At 36.9% G+C, this 16,117-nt stretch overlaps 1 protein-coding gene across 1 annotated transcript; it reads left to right on the forward strand.

Moving 5' to 3' along the window:
- The first annotated feature begins 971 nt into the window (after nt 1–971).
- On the forward strand, nt 972–11,938 carry HSPA13 (heat shock protein family A (Hsp70) member 13). The gene is made up of 5 exons (XM_024558194.3): nt 972–1,068; nt 2,853–3,193; nt 5,739–5,952; nt 7,683–7,850; nt 8,846–11,938. The coding sequence occupies exons 1-5, from the start codon at nt 1,044–1,046 to the stop codon at nt 9,511–9,513; spliced, it is 1,416 nt and encodes a 471-aa protein (XP_024413962.1). The 5' UTR covers nt 972–1,043; the 3' UTR covers nt 9,514–11,938.
- Nucleotides 11,939–16,117: the final 4,179 nt, after the last annotated feature.

A 16,117-nucleotide genomic window follows, 5' to 3' on the forward strand; every position in this document is an offset into this window, starting at 1 on the left:
GGACTGTTTGATTTGCATTTCAGGTAAGGAAATAAATTTCAGCCCTCCAAGATCACAGTTATCGTGCACTTAACAGCCAAAAACTCTCAGGAGAAGCCACTAAGTGCTACAAGTGACCGAGCAGTGAGAAGAATCAGGTCTATCATAGACTAGAGCCCGAAAAACTCTATATGGCCATTACATGTTACAAGACTTGTCTATGAAAGTGATTGCTGCCATTTAGGGCTTAAGTCAAGAGAAACCTAAGGTGTTCTTCCTTTTTGCTACTAATGGCCCACTGCAACATTAGCAATAGAGGTAACGTGTCCCTGCCCTCTTGGATAAACCGTCTTAGCTAAAAATTGCTTGAGTTCATTCACCCCAAAATAAAAATAGGGGGGCTGAAGATCATATTGGAGTTTCAGGGGCGCCCGACTGCCCAGGAGGATCTTATGGGGAGGCGTGGGGGGGGGTTGCTTAGTGAAACCTTATCTCAAGTCTAGATGGCAGGCAAAGGAGCTTACTTACAACGGTAGACAGAACAAAGAAACAAAGACTGCAATTTGTCCCGAAGGGAAGTTCCTTCTCCCCTCTCCCCTCACACCCGCTTCAATTCCCAAGCCCCAAGCCCCAAGCTAAAAGCAAAAGGACAGCACTCTCCCTCCGCAAACGGGGGCAGGCCGAAACTCCACTTCCCAGAAAGCAAAGCGGTGGGGCAGTGCTAAAGAGGAAGTGAGTTTACGCTGCACGTTGGCTCGAGGTGCTTCTGGTTTGATTACAAACTCCAGTCCTCCTTCTTGGCTTTCCTCCGCCTCAGCCTAATTGGCTCTGCAGTTCGTGCGTGGGAGGGCGGTTCAGTGGTCACTGGCAGCGGTTGAATGGAGGATTTCAGCCTCGCGACCTCATGGTAAATAAAGTCCTTTCTCTGGTTGGACATGTAGCTTCTCCGTTAGCGTCAAAGCAAGAAGACCACATTTCCCAGGGGGCCCCGGGGCTGCCTGACGGCTTGGGGGCGGGGCCTCAAGTCTGGTACAGTCATCCCAAACCTCTTCGGCGGGACTGTGATGGCTGGGGAGATGACGATCTTAGGTCAGTGACCGTGGGGGTCTCCGTCGCTGTTGTGGACACAGGAGCATTTTGGGGAAGCCAGGATGGGTGGGGGTGTTTGTCACACCTCTAGATCCACCTGGCGCAGCAGGAAGGGCGCAGGAAAGGTGATTTAGAGGCGGTTTTAGGCTGTTCAGAGAGCAGGTTTGGGAGTCGCTTCTAGGATGGCCCAGGCCCGAGTAGGCCCACCACGTAGGGCTGGCAGCAGCCTTCTGCTTGTATTCCAGGGACATCGGGCCATGGGAACAGCTCTTTCCAAAACAACGTTGGTTTTGGATCGTTGGATGAATTGGGGCCTTTGAGAGGCAGCAAGAACGTGCATCTCCAGCACCCTTTTGTGTAAGGAGTGGGAGTAGCCCCAGCAGAATCCTGAAATGTAGATTCTAGGGTTGTTGAGTTTTGAGAGATCCGGGTTTCTTTGAAGAATGGTCAGTTCAGTGCTCTTTTCCGCCAATCCTGGTCAGTAATTGCCCTCCATCACAAGAAGGTGATGAAATGCGTCCGAAATTTCCTCTTGCACATAGGAGCAAGAGGAAAGTGGGCTTGGCACTTCACTTCACTTCTTTGAATTGTATCTTCATGAGGATGAGCTAACAATTAGTAAAAACAGACTCCTATAAATTGATGTTTTAGGTCATATGTAACGTGGATGGATGACAAAGGAGGTTGACACAGGCTCGGTAAACCAAATATGAAGTTAATTGTAATATTCGAAGTGACACCTTTTTTCATCACTTATGTTTACAATATGCACAGACTTTGTTCATACTTGTTATTCTCACCAATTAATAATTACTGAACATCTGCTGTTTGCTAGGAGCCCTGCTTGGAACACTGCTTGGTGTACGGGATATAAAAGTGGACAAAACCTGCCTGCAAGGAGCTTTTGTTTATGTTATCATCAAGGTTATAGGGCACATTTCTGTGCTTTTCTAAATATTCTGCAAGGAGTGTGTCGTTAGTTGATATCTTAATACAGAAAAAGTTAACTATGTGCTGTTACGAAGTGACAGTTTTAATACCTAAGCAACTTTCAAAATCATTTTATCCAATTTATCCATTCTTAGTGAAAGAAAAAAGGAGATAAAGGGATAAAGAATTTTAGCCTTTAGCAATTTTTGCTGTGGGAATTTTAATAGTGGAGTTATTTTTTAATAATGATAACTAAAGCTATTTATAAAGTTATGAAACCTAAATAATCAGTTGATCATGAAATTGGATTATATGTAACTTCTGCTCCAGATAAATGGGTTTTCCTGTCAACAGCAGCACAATTCTTTGAAGATGTTATTTGTTTATTTTTAGAGAGAGGGGGAGGGAAGGAGGAAGACAGGGACAGAAACAAAACTGTGGTTGCCTCTTGTGCACGGCCCCTACTGGGGACCTGGCCTGAGACCCAGGCATGTGCCCTGCCTGGGAATAGAACCTCGACCTTTTGCTTCACAGTCTGGTGCTCAATCCACTAAAGCCACACCAGCCAGGGCTCAGCACAATTCTTATCAAAACGTTTTTACTTTTATTCCTTTATTCACCCATAGTGAAGTACACAGATTTTTTTTGTTATCTTATTTTAATTGCATTCCTTTTAATTTACATTGTGAAAAACATGATGTTTGAGAGAAGAGTTATCTATACTATAAAACAAAATATTTTGAGAGTGTATTTTTATCGTTGTTTCAAAGAGTGGTATTAAAGGGACTTTACTGTAGTACTTTAGCATATTGTACTAGTTCGATAATACATGTCTAAATTTGCCTATATTTCAGGATCAGCTGTTCTGACTCTCCTGTTGGCTGGCTATTTGTCACAACAGTATTTACCATTGCCTACTCCCAAAGTGATTGGCATTGACCTTGGCACCACCTATTGCTCTGTGGGGGTATTTTTTCCTGGCACAGGAAAAGTAGAGGTCATTCCAGATGAAAATGGGCATATCAGCATACCCAGCATGGTGTCCTTTACTGACCATGACGTTTATGTGGGGCATGAAAGTCTGGAGCTGGCAGATTCAAATCCTCAGAACACAATATATGATGCCAAAAGATTCATAGGCAAGGTCTTTACCCCAGAGGAACTGGAGGCTGAAATTGGCAGATACCCGTTTAAGGTAAGTAAGCTAAAATGTATTTTAATTTTAGTTCAACATATTATTTCATTAGTGTTTTGGCTACAAGTTATAAAACTTTTTTTTTCAACTGACTCAATCTGCCTGGAAGTTATATTATCATATATAATAAGCAATTTCACAGGTCCAGCATGCATCGATGCAGCGGCTCCACGCTGCTATCAGGGACTTAGGACCTTACCATGTTCTTGCTCTACCATCCTTAGAATGCTGCTAACTCTTTCACTGTAGCTGGAGGGCTGATGAGGCCTCCTGTACTATGCGTGGATAGATAGGTATATTCTCTTTATTAGTATATTCATATTGGGTGCATACGTATTTGTATACATAAAATTATCAAATAGGCATGCTGTTCTCTGAATTGTTTGAACCTCATCACCAAGTCACAATTAGTCAATACACTCACATCATTATTTTTCATGCTTTCGCGGAATGATTTATGGTTGTGTGGAATGACTATTCCACTACTTAAATTACCCAGTCCCTATCAGTATACATTTTATTTTTTTCCTGATTTCCCACTATGTTGGGATTTCATTGAATATCCTTGTACATACATCTTTTTACAGTTCTCTGATAATTTTCTAAATTTTAATTCTAGGAGTAGGGTAGGTCCAATGTACCCAGGTGTTAAGGCTTTTGATTCATAGTGCCCAGTTGTACACTGAAAAGGTTTTGTGCTGTCAACTACTGTTCTTTAGACTGTGTATATCTTCACTAGTTATTATTTTAATCTTTGCCAGTAGATAAATAAAAAGTGGTATCTTGTATTAATCACTTATTTCTAGTGAGGTCAGAATTAAAAATTGCTTTATTAGCATTTTTATTTTCCTTAGTGATCCATTTCTTGTTCTTTGTCCTAATTTCTTTTGGGTTGTGTACCTTTTCTTTGATGATATAAAATACATTTGTGATATGTGTTCAGTAGTTTTTCCTTTTTTTTTTTTCCTGATGACACATAATTATTTTTTGAGCCAAAAAGAGCATCAGTTTTTTATGCAGTCAAATTGTCTCTTAATAACATTGTAAATGGGTTTGGACTCTTTATTGTGCTTACACTGACTTTTCTAGTACTACCCACTGTAATTTTTTTCTAATGCTTCTCCACATGAGTATTTAAACACTTAAATGTTTATTTCATACAAAAGGTTTCTCTTGTAAAATACAAAGTGGGATTTTATTGTTATTTTTTTAATTTAATTTAATTTTGTATTTTAGAGAGAAAGGAGGGGAGGGAGAAGGAGAGGGAGAGAAACACTGAAGCAAGAGAGACAGAGAACCCAATCAGTTGCCTCTCAAACGCTCCCCAGCTGGGGATCAAACCGCAACCCAGGCTTGTGCCCTGACCAGGAATCGAACTGTCCACCTTTCAGTTTTTGGGACAACGTCCAATCTAGGGGGAGATACAAAGTGGGATTTAAATGGTAGGTTTAAAATAGATAGCTGTATCAGTGCTGCTTATCAAACCCACCCATAAAAATTCTCAATTTGTTACCCGTTTTCAAAGGAGAAAAATTGTCCATGCATTTTTAGCTTATTTCTTAGAAAAAGTTAATTTATAATCTCTGTTATGTAGTGATAAAGTAATATAAAATGATATAAATATATTTTTACCCTAAATTACAGTTTGGGGCACATTACTTATTGATCCAGTAGTTATGTTGTTTGTTGTTCGTTAGTTTCTAACGTAATCTAACTTTTTGTTTTTGTTTCATGTGGGCTCTGTTACTGGTATCTTTGGACCTTATTTAAATAGTGTCTGTAGCTTGTTTTTGTTTTAGCCATAGAGGTACAATACTTTTGGAAGGTCGGGTTTGCTTGATTGAAACCTGATTATGTAGTCTAGAATGACTGGGGTAACATCCTTACATCTTCTTAAAGCAGACAATTCTCTTTACTGTTGATGTTAATATACTCTTCTCTCTTGGTGAATCTAGGATAGTGTGTTTTAGAATTAATCTTTTTTCTAAAATGGAAAACTACATTAGCAAGGTTAGTAAGTAACACATAACACATGTTTTCATGGAAATGAGAATATAAGTGATACTTGATTCTTGGATAAGAACATAATGAAATACTAAAATTGTTCTTGCTGGTAATTACCAGAACATTATTTCAGTTATCAATTACTTTTGGAACAAGTTAATTTTAAGAAAAAGAAGACCCTTAGTCAGATACATGATTTAGCAACTATTATTCCCTATATTTCATCATTAATTTTTTTTTCTTTCATTTAACAACTATATAATGAGAATCTACTATGTTCCAGTGACATGCCTGGTGATAAATGTTTTATTCTGTTATCAAAAACTATGGTGTGGATTCATTTTATAGATTTTAAAGTATAACTTGTAATAACCTCTAGTCTTAATAAATGATAAATTACAAATGAATTTTATGACCATGTAAAGGTAAGTTTTGATTAAATACGTCCGGCGTATATGTGTGTAATGTGTGTGTCTATGTATGTATGTATATATGTATACATACACTTTTACACTTTTTTCCTTGCAAATCCTACTCACAGGTTTTAAACAAAAACGGAATGGTTGAGTTTTCTGTGACGAGTAATGAGACCATCACCGTTTCCCCAGAGTATGTTGGCTCTAGACTATTACTGAAATTAAAGAAAATGGCAGAAGAATATCTTGGGATGCCAGTTGCCAATGCTGTTATATCTGTACCAGCAGAATTTGATCTAAAGCAGAGAAATTCAACAATTGAAGCTGCTAACCTTGCAGGTAACATTACCATTTCCTGAGTTACATTTTTATCACAACTTTCTGAGGTTGAAAATCTTCTACAGTGAGATGTATCACTTTGCAAACCATAATTAAGAGAGCTCTGTAGCACAGTGCAAAAGGGGTGTGTCACCACAAGCCCCAGTCAGGCACATGCAGATGCTAAGAGGGAACATGGATGCAGGTTAGAAATGAGCTTTTTCTTCTGAACTTTCTTTAGTAGTAAGATGAATATAATATTTTTAAAAGTTTGAGGTGGGGGAGAATTCAACAAATGGAGAATTTGACACCATTCAGCAAATATTGAGTGTCTCAGTATGTTCCTGTTCTCATGGAATTTATATTGAGCAGATAAATCCCTTATATAAATACAGATCTGATCTGATACTCTAATAATCAGATAAATTCCTGTTCTCACGGGACTTATATTGTACCAGAGGGAAACAGAAAAATCACCATTAAAGATACATGTATTATGGGGTTTCTCACCTTTATCATTATTGACGTGTTGGGCTGATGATTCTTTGTTGTGGGGCACTGCCCAGGGTACGGGGGGATATTTTGCAGAAACCCTAACCTCTGCATACCAGACAGATTCGAGCAGACCCCTCCCCACCTGAGTGGTGACAGTCTTTCCTCCAGACATTGCCACAGGGCCCTGGGAGGGTAAATGGCCTCTGGTTGGGAACCTTGATGCAGTGTCTCTCAGAAAATAATGTACTATGGAACCGAGGAGCAGAATAAGGGGGTAGGATTGCTGGGTGGTCAGAGAACAGCAGTCTTGCAGGTTCTAAAGGAAGTGTTCAGGTTGGCCTCATTGAGGAAGTGACAGTTAAGCAGCTTTAAAAGAAGCAAGGTAGATAGCCAAGGAAATATATAGGGGAAGTATGTTGCAGGAGAGAGAATGGCCAGTGGTGCAGCCACAAAATGTGAATTTGCTGTGACGTGAACAGATGGACGTTAGCCAGTGTGGCCAGGACAGAGTGAGTGATGAAGTCAGAGAACTAAAGTGCAGGGTATTATGATCTTTGAATAAATTCTTACGAGTTTGAATAGTTTGTATGGCTCCTGACACAGAAAGCTGTATTACTTCCCAGACTACTTGTGTGGTGGTTAAAGAAGGAATTTTGCTCGAGGAAATCTAATCTTTTATCTGCACGTACACAACAAATCAAAATCAGATTTGCTATATTATTTCAGATTTACATTTGAGGGTCTTATATTTTAAGTACTTATTAAGAGTATTATTAAGAGTAGCTATTTGAATGTCTCATTTAGATATTTCTTTATTTTCTGTGTATTAATTTTTCTTTTTATTAAAAAGTCATTTTTAAAAGAAGAGCACAGTAAGCTTATCTCATTTCCACAGCAGTTTCTTAAAGTATATGATTAAAGTTGTATAGCTCATAAATTCCCAGGTAAATATGAAAATGAGAAGAAGCTGATTTTTTTTCTTAATCATTAAGTATTAAGAATAGAATGGCGTATTCCACTGAATGGGCTTTTATTTTATTATAATCTTTTAGAATAATTTTAATGATATCCATTTAGAGGAACTGATATTTATCCTTTCCATTTTATTATTTTTACTGGGTTTGTGACTGTTCTTCCTCATTGTTACTCAGTGACGTTCATATCATAGAAGACCCTTAATATATGAGGCTGAGTGGGAAGGAATTTCTTAATTGTGTCCTCTCATGAGTTATTCTTTCCTCTAACCAATCATACAGGACTGAAGATCTTACGGGTAATAAATGAACCGACAGCGGCAGCTATGGCCTATGGTCTCCACAAGGCTGATGTCTTTTACGTCTTGGTTATAGATTTGGGCGGAGGAACTCTAGATGTCTCATTGCTGAATAAACAAGGAGGAATGTTTCTAACCCGGGCAATGTCTGGTAAGACAAATATAGGGAGACTTAAAGAGTTTCAGGCATGTTAATATATCTAATGTGTGAAGTGTTCATTTAAAATTCTTTTTCATTATTCTTTTACTTCATTTTGGTAATCTTCTGTATATGTAATTTTATACCACCATTTCCGTGTATTTACAGCAAAAAGTTAAGTCTCAGAAATGACTGGGCATCTATAAGTCAAATAAATTCACTGCCAGTGGTAGCTAACTGAACTGATACTTTTCATGGCCGTGTGAAGGGAAGAGAAGGAAAGAAATTCTTGTAAAATGAAGGCTGATCAGTTTATTTCACTAGATACTCTGTTCCACAGAATAAGTATCATTAGTATTCTCTAGGAAGTGATAGGTTTTTGTATTCTAAATCTTTTAAGAAGTTTTTTTGTTTTAATTTATTTTAAAGAATAATAAGCCTGTTTGAAAAGTGGAGCTGTAAGTTACAGGTGGTCTGACTTCCCCGCATTTGTCTGCCTCCTGACTAGACTGGAGAACCAAGTGCAGAGCTGGGCGTTCATATTACATCGCTCTTTTCCTTTTCAATCTTTGTCTTTCCTGCTTTTCAGCTCTTAAGCAAGCAAAAGATTTTTTTAAAAATAAAATGCCTAATGGTACTTTTTACTTAGGAGGACTTTCTTCTGCTGAATAATGATATTTGGTGTTTTTAAATTTCTCCTTAAAAGCCAGTGTATGTTCTCAATTTCTATTTTCTGAAAAAATATTTGGTATCATTGAGATACTTTCTTTTACAACATTTAAAAAATTTAATACAGATGTTCACTGTTCTTTTAGTGCTACACATTTGAGTTAAAATCATTTCAACCCAGTTATTTGTAATCAGTCTTTGTATGAATAAAATCTTAATACATTAAATACGAATTTTGTTATTACCAGAATATTATTTTTGTATATGCGTACTACACAGATACATGTATATCCACACATTTGAATAGCTATAATATAAACTCTTTATTTTTAACTTAGGAAACAATAAACTTGGAGGACAGGACTTCAATCAGAGATTGCTTCAGTACTTATACAAACAGATCTATCAAACGTATGGCTTCCTACCCTCTAGGAAAGAGGAAATTCACAGATTAAGACAAGCGGTGGAAATGGTCAAATTAAATCTGACTCTTCATCAGTCTGCACAGATGTCAGTATTACTCACGGTGGAGGGAGAGGGCAAGAAGGAACCTCAGAGCGGTGATGCTGAACTGCCAAAGGACAAACTGTCCCCAGCAGATGGCCACCATGTGAACGGCATGTTGGGATCTGGCCTTTCTGAAAAGAAAAGTGGAGAAAGTCAGGTTTTATTTGAAACAGAAATATCACGGAAGCTCTTTGATAGCCTTAATGAAGATCTCTTCCAGAAAATACTGGTACCCATTCGGCAAGTATTAAAAGAAGGCCGCCTGGAAAAGACGGAGATTGATGAGGTGGTTTTGGTTGGGGGCTCTACTCGTATTCCTAAAATCCGCCAAGTCATTCAAGAGTTCTTTGGCAAGGATCCCAACACATCTGTAGACCCTGACCTGGCAGTGGTGACAGGAGTGGCTATCCAAGCAGGGATCGATGGAGGTTCTTGGCCTCTCGAAGTCAGTGCTTTAGAAATCCCCAATAAGCATTTACAAAAGACTAACTTCAACTGAATTTGGAGGGGTGATTATTATGTGTGACCTTGTCTGATGAATCCTTTTTATCAGACCATATTCTCCAAAAAAAAAAAAAGAGTCTCTAAACTATCTCAAAAATTTACCTAAAAAGCAACATTCAGATATACAAAAATTTATATAACATTTGTTTTAGGCTTGAATGTGACCAGATTGGTCCTATTTAATTTTGGAGAAATCCCATTCCAACAGATACTTTCAAAATGATAGAATTGAGATAAAACTCTCTAATAGGAGCACAGGTGGCTACATTTTCTGGATTCTGGAAGAAGATAACCACATGCACTTAAAATTATATTCTGTAAACTTTGCCTAGTGCCAATTACAGGATTCCCAGTTCTTACTAAATTGTCTTAGCAGGAGCTGGTAATTTATTTACTTGGTTATCACATGTAACTAATAATTTGAACTATACTTGAAGGACAGCGTTGCTATCAAGTATTTGCATTGGCTGGGAGACAGGAGTATTAATATAAGCTGCGTATGTAATATTCATGAACTGCCATACAACAAAATTTCTCAAATTCAGTATTCCATTATGTGTCCTATTCATGTAATCTGCATTATCCCAAGTTTTAAAATATAGTGGATCAGTTTTTCTTTCTAAAATGTTTTAAGACAAGGTAGTAGAAATAACCCAATTTACCTGTTCTAGATCCTTCATCTGCTATGCATCATTCTCTGCTTGGATTTCCACTATTCTGCCTGGTTAACAAACAATGAGGGTTCTCTATTTGTATTTTTAAAACATGTTAATGTCACAATGAAAGTCATCATTCCTATCACTTTTTTGTTATTCATGACTTCCGCAGACATTGGTAAACAGCAGTAATTGGCCACAGTATTTGTTTTATATTTTTGTTTTTGTTTCTTTATTTTCAGTAAGCCTTGGAGAATGTAGCTTGCATTTGATTCAGTTTCACTGAGATTTCCCCCCATATTTAAGTTTTGAATGAGGAAATATATGCTCATTTGTCAAAAACCTTGCTGCTGTTCCCCACTATCATTTTAAAGTAGTCACACTTGGACTGGTTTAGCCTTAAGGTTAGTGTGTGATGGCAGCAAAAAATCCGAGGATATTGGAAATAATGGGGACATTTAATATGGAAGGTAGTGTGGAAAACTTCCCACCAATCAGCATTTGCAGCAGTTTTATTTTGGTCTGTTTCCTTTTAGAAAATCTACAGGGACCAAAAAAGGAAATAACGGTTTTATTTCTGTCATGCCCATATTATCTGAAGTATTTTTTTTCTTTGATAGAGGCATGCTTCATATCATTCAAAAATTATACTCTAGTCAAACATTTTTGTTAAATTGTCTGCTTTATCCATTGTTGAATTCGAAAAGATGTTGAATTTTCAATCACTGAAAAAAAACTAAGCAAACTTTTTCAGCAACATCAGAACATAGCTTCTCAGTAAAAAGTTGAATGTTAATATTTTTTGCAGATCTAAAAAAAAGCTTTCTTAGCAATGAAATTGCTATTAAAGTACAACTTCAAACACTTTTGTGTACAGAAAATGTCTGAAGTAGGTAGAGAGAAAAATATAGAATGTTTGTTGACATATTTTATTTTAGGGCTAACGGAGAAATGCCAAAGGTAGAATCCTTCACTGCATTATGAAAATATTCATTCAAAGTGTTCTTTTGGACTTCCTGTAAATCTTTAATAGATTTTAGAATTGAAAAAAGATCTTTTTGTGAAAGTCTTTGAAAGTTCAATTTATCAGAATCTTCACATACAATATCAGCTTTAATGTAAAGCATTTTAAGATTTTTTTTAAAAAAGCTTGAATTTTTCCAATATATGAGGTAGTTTAGGACAATTTGTTAACACTTTTTAGAGAAAACAGTTTGCCAGATAGGACTGTGAATCTCATACTCTAAAACTGGAATTTAAATAACTTGATTGCATCTGAAAATTATAATGGCAGTGTTGGAATTGGGGGCAATAGTTCAGCATATTCTCTATAGTTACACCTTTAAAAGATGAAGTAATGTCTGCCTTCAGTCATAGTTTAGGAGGCTATATATATAAATAGACATGACATCAATGTAGTTCACTTAAAAGGTAAAAGTGCATACTGAAAGTGATCATTTACGCATAATAATCTGAAGACACTTCATAAAACTACATTTTGGTTGTACATCTAGCTAGTGTATTTGGTGGTATGTAACTTTTGAAATATTAACTGTCTTGTATGATTAGACTGTGAATGAGTAATTTATTTTGTATCAGGAATGTTTTGGTACTGTGTTTTCGCCCAAACCACTGATGTATCTACAGATACTGCTGTGTATATAACATGTATTGTGCATAACAGATTGTGCCTCTTAAATTTGTGTTCATACTGGTCATTCATATTTTAATGTAAATAAATATGACTTTGCAGTTTGTTTTAAACTGCGCACTTTATTTTTTCATTCAGCACCTGGCTGGAGTACCTTTTCTGAGGTGTACAGATAAGAAAGGAAGTGGGGATAGATCTGATCTGATGCTCATTGCATGTGACCTTAGCAGGTGTTGCCTAGTTCCCTGCATCCTGCCTGGCCCTGGAATTGCTTACTTTTCTGCTTGTTTCCCTGATTTAGAAGAGACAGTTCCTGTAATGTATAGACACTGTCTGCAAAAGTCTGAGTATCAGTTCATGACTTTTGACTATAATGAAGCCAACACCTAAACTAATTAGATAATTAATAAATCATTTTGCACCATAGACTACTGTAATCATTAAGTTAATAATTAATACTTTTTAATTTTGTAATAAAGTTTGTATTTTAAGTATAAAAAAAGAGAAATTCATTTGATCAACGTAGCCTTTTTAACTGAGCCCTTCAAGATAACAGATTTGTCTCTTTAATGCCAATTCCTGTGGTTCCTTCATAGTTATTTTTACTCCTATTACTGAGGGATTCAAATATATGAGGAAATATAGGGACACTTCCATATTTATTTCATTTAACAAACACACAGTGCCCTATTGAGGTAGGCAACCTCTAATATGACTTCCAATAATCCTGACCTGGTGGTCACTTTTTTGTGTCATTCTCTTCCCTTGAATTTGAGAATCCTGAAACAACCAATTCAAAAGAACCTATGCACCCCAATGTTCATAGCAGTACAATTACAATAGCCAAGTGCTGGAAGCAACCTAAGTGCCCATCAGTAAATGAGTAGATCAAAAAAGTGGTACCTTTACACAATGGAACATTGCAGAAGAAAGAAAGGAGCTTCTACCCTTCACAACAGCATGGATGGATCTGGAGAGCATTATGCTAAGTGAAATAAGCCAGGTGGTAAAAGACAAATGCCATATGATCTCACCTATAAGTGGAACCTAATCAACAAAAACAAGCAAGCAGAATGTAATCAGAGACATTGAAATGAACAAACTGACAGTAAACTGAGGGGATAATGAGGAGGGGAGGAGAAGGGTTGTCTAGGAACAACTATAAAGGACACAGGGACAAAGCCAAAGGAGGGTGGGATTGAAGGTGGGAGGTGGGGATGGGTGGGGGAATATGGAGAGAACAGTACTTGAACAATAAAAAAAAGAAAAGCATAACTTTCATAAGCCTTTATAAAGTCACTAATTATTAATATTTTCTGTATATTATCAGGATCAGTTGTATTTACATGAATTCATATTATTAAATGCATGTGTTTAAGTCAAAAAAAAAAAGAATTTGGGCAAGATTTGATGACTCACTGCTAATGAATAGAATAGGGCAGAAGTGCTTGGGAAGTCACTTCTGAAATTGGATTATAGTAGGACTGGTTTCTGTATTGGCTGCATGTGCTGTTGATTGTTGTGAAGACCAGGCTGTTCTGCTGGTGCAGATGGGGAAGAATCCCTGGAAGAAGAACAGGCACGCTAGCTGACATCACCACCTTCTAGCTATGTGAGAGCCTTCTTGAAAGTGAACCATCCTTCCTAGTCAATGCTTCAGATGATGTAGCTACACTTGAAATTTCAATGCAATCTCATGAGACATCTTAAACCATAATCACCCAGCAAAGTGGCTCCCAGGTTTCTGATTCATGGAAACTGAGATAATACATATTTGTTTTTTGAAGCTACTGAAATTTTAATTAACTTGTTTTTCAGTAATAGATAATGGAGTGCTTACCATGTACCAAAACTGTTCTAAATATTATTAGTAACACTAATTTAGTTTTATTCTAGCAAATTCATAAGTTGGTACTACAGTTATCCCCATTTTCAGATAAGGAAATTAAGGCACAGATCTGTTAGGTAATTTCCCCAGGATTATACAACTAATAAATAGAGTCATGATACAAATCTCATCCATGCTTAACCCCAATGCTGTGCTGCTTCATCCATCCCATAATAAATCCCCATAGTACTTTTTTCTGTTTGGTACTAAACTACAGGATAGTATCCATGAAAGACCTTTTATTTACCAGATAATGTTAAAAGTGAAGGTTTAGTGCTATTTAATCCTTTCCGTTTCTGTCAAGCAAAGATTCTATAAATACAAAATGGAGATAGTACCTACTTCCCTGGATTTTTGTGAGCGCTCTTTGTATTACATTCATGAGATAAACAAAAGATTTCTGTCTTTGATCAACCATGAGAACAGCATGTTCTCAGACTGGTGGGTCTGTACATAGCAAATGAGCAGCCCTGGTCCACTAGTCAGCAATCAGCAACGAGAGAAGCCAGTCAGCTTTTCCCCATTTCATACCCCATACCTCCGCCTCATTAACCCACATGAACCACCAACACAGCCTTCATTTTCATACGATTTAGAGAAACGTGACAATGCCGCCAGAAGTCCTGATTCCTGTATTCTACAGTGGTGGTTCATTTCCTTGTAAGATGACAGCTAGAAAAGTAGGAACTAGGAAAACTAGAAGGAAGACCTGCCCTGACTACTACCTTCTCAGTTTTCCTTAATCTCAGTAAGCGCACACTGTGCACCACTAGGGACCACGTCTTACTTTGATCTCTGGGTACCTCCAAGTTGCTGTGTATAGAGGCTTTCATAGGCATTGGCTCAGCGTTTGCCATAGTGTGTCCCACCAAGTAGGTAGGGTTAGGGTTGGGTTAGGGTTGGTATTTAAATACTAGCCAACAATGCTTTCTATATGCCAGACACTGTCCTAAGTTTTGTGTTACCTGATTTAATTTTAAAGATAATCTTAGGAGGTAGATAGAGCTACTACTCCAAAATAAGTCCAGAGAAGAAAGTTAACTTGCTCAAGTTTATACAACTAGAAAGTGATAGAGATGAGATTTAACATAGGCACCCTGACTCAAGATCCTGAACTCTTTTAACTACTATATATATCATTATTTTTGCTAAAAGAATGGCCCTCTAAATTAGTGAGGACTATTTATTATTTCTGTTTTAAAATATAACATTATATCTTCTGAACACTAAATTTGTTATCAAAGCATGTTTAAAAGTATGTGAAATTGCCATTACTCAACCCTAATACTGTATTTGAAGAAGCACCTCTCCCTCAAGTTTTAATTCCATTTACTATGCCTGCATAGTTATTGGTTTAAAAATCTTTCTCCCCTATTCTCGAACAATAGACTCTTTAAGTGGATCTCCTAAAAGTGAGACATCTTGCCCTGGCAGCTGTGGCTCAGTTGGTTAGAGCTTCATCCTGTAAACTGAAAGGTCAAGAGTTAGATTCCCAGTCAGGGCATATGCCTGGGTTCTTGGCCAGGTCCCCAGCCTGGGGCATGTGAGAAGCAACCAATTGGTGTTCCTTTCCTTCCCTTTCTCCCTCCCTTCCCCTCCCTCTAAAATCAATAAGCATGTCCTCCAGTGAAGATTAAATAAATAAATAAATAAATAAATCAGACATCTTGGGAGAGAACTGGCAAGAGCATCATTGGCTTTGTAGTCAGTCACATGGGCCTGGACTTTACATTTTATTAGCCAAGGTCCTCTTAGTATCTTACTGTGTTTGATAAAACAGGGTAGGCAATAGTTACTTTCTCATGATTTTTTAGTAAATATTGACAGTAACAAATGATTCCAATGCCTCACATGTTACTTGACAAATAGTAGGCTCTCAATAATAAATGCTCTCATCCTAAAGGAATTCAACTTAATGCTGCTTAGGCTTTTCCTCTCTCAGCTAAGGTAAATACTGCATTTCTTCACTTTGAACTTGCAATAATTATTTTCTTAGTTTATTTTGAAGTTATAAACCTTAAATAAATCAATCATTGAGTAAATGGGTTTTTTTAATACAAATATACTTCTTCTCTCTTATTAATCCAGTTATTTTAAGTGTCCTGCACTTTCCTTCTAGAGTACTTCAGGGATTGAATATACTTGATGTACATAATTAAAATTAGAATAAAGTATTAATTTCTTAAAGCAATAAATAATATTTAAGTAATTTTGGCTCATTTTATATATTTTTTATTTTTTAAGTTTTAAGTATATGGCATATATATCATATATGTGACATATATATCATTTATATGATATATATGTAACTAACTACAAATACTAAGTATTAACCTTGATGATTTCACAACCTGAACCAATTCTCAGACCCAGATCAAGAAAGAGAACATAACCATTATCCCAG

The sequence above is a fragment of the Desmodus rotundus genome, chromosome 2, assembly GCF_022682495.2.
Source record: "Desmodus rotundus isolate HL8 chromosome 2, HLdesRot8A.1, whole genome shotgun sequence".
In the NCBI taxonomy this organism is placed as follows: Eukaryota; Metazoa; Chordata; class Mammalia; order Chiroptera; family Phyllostomidae; genus Desmodus; species Desmodus rotundus.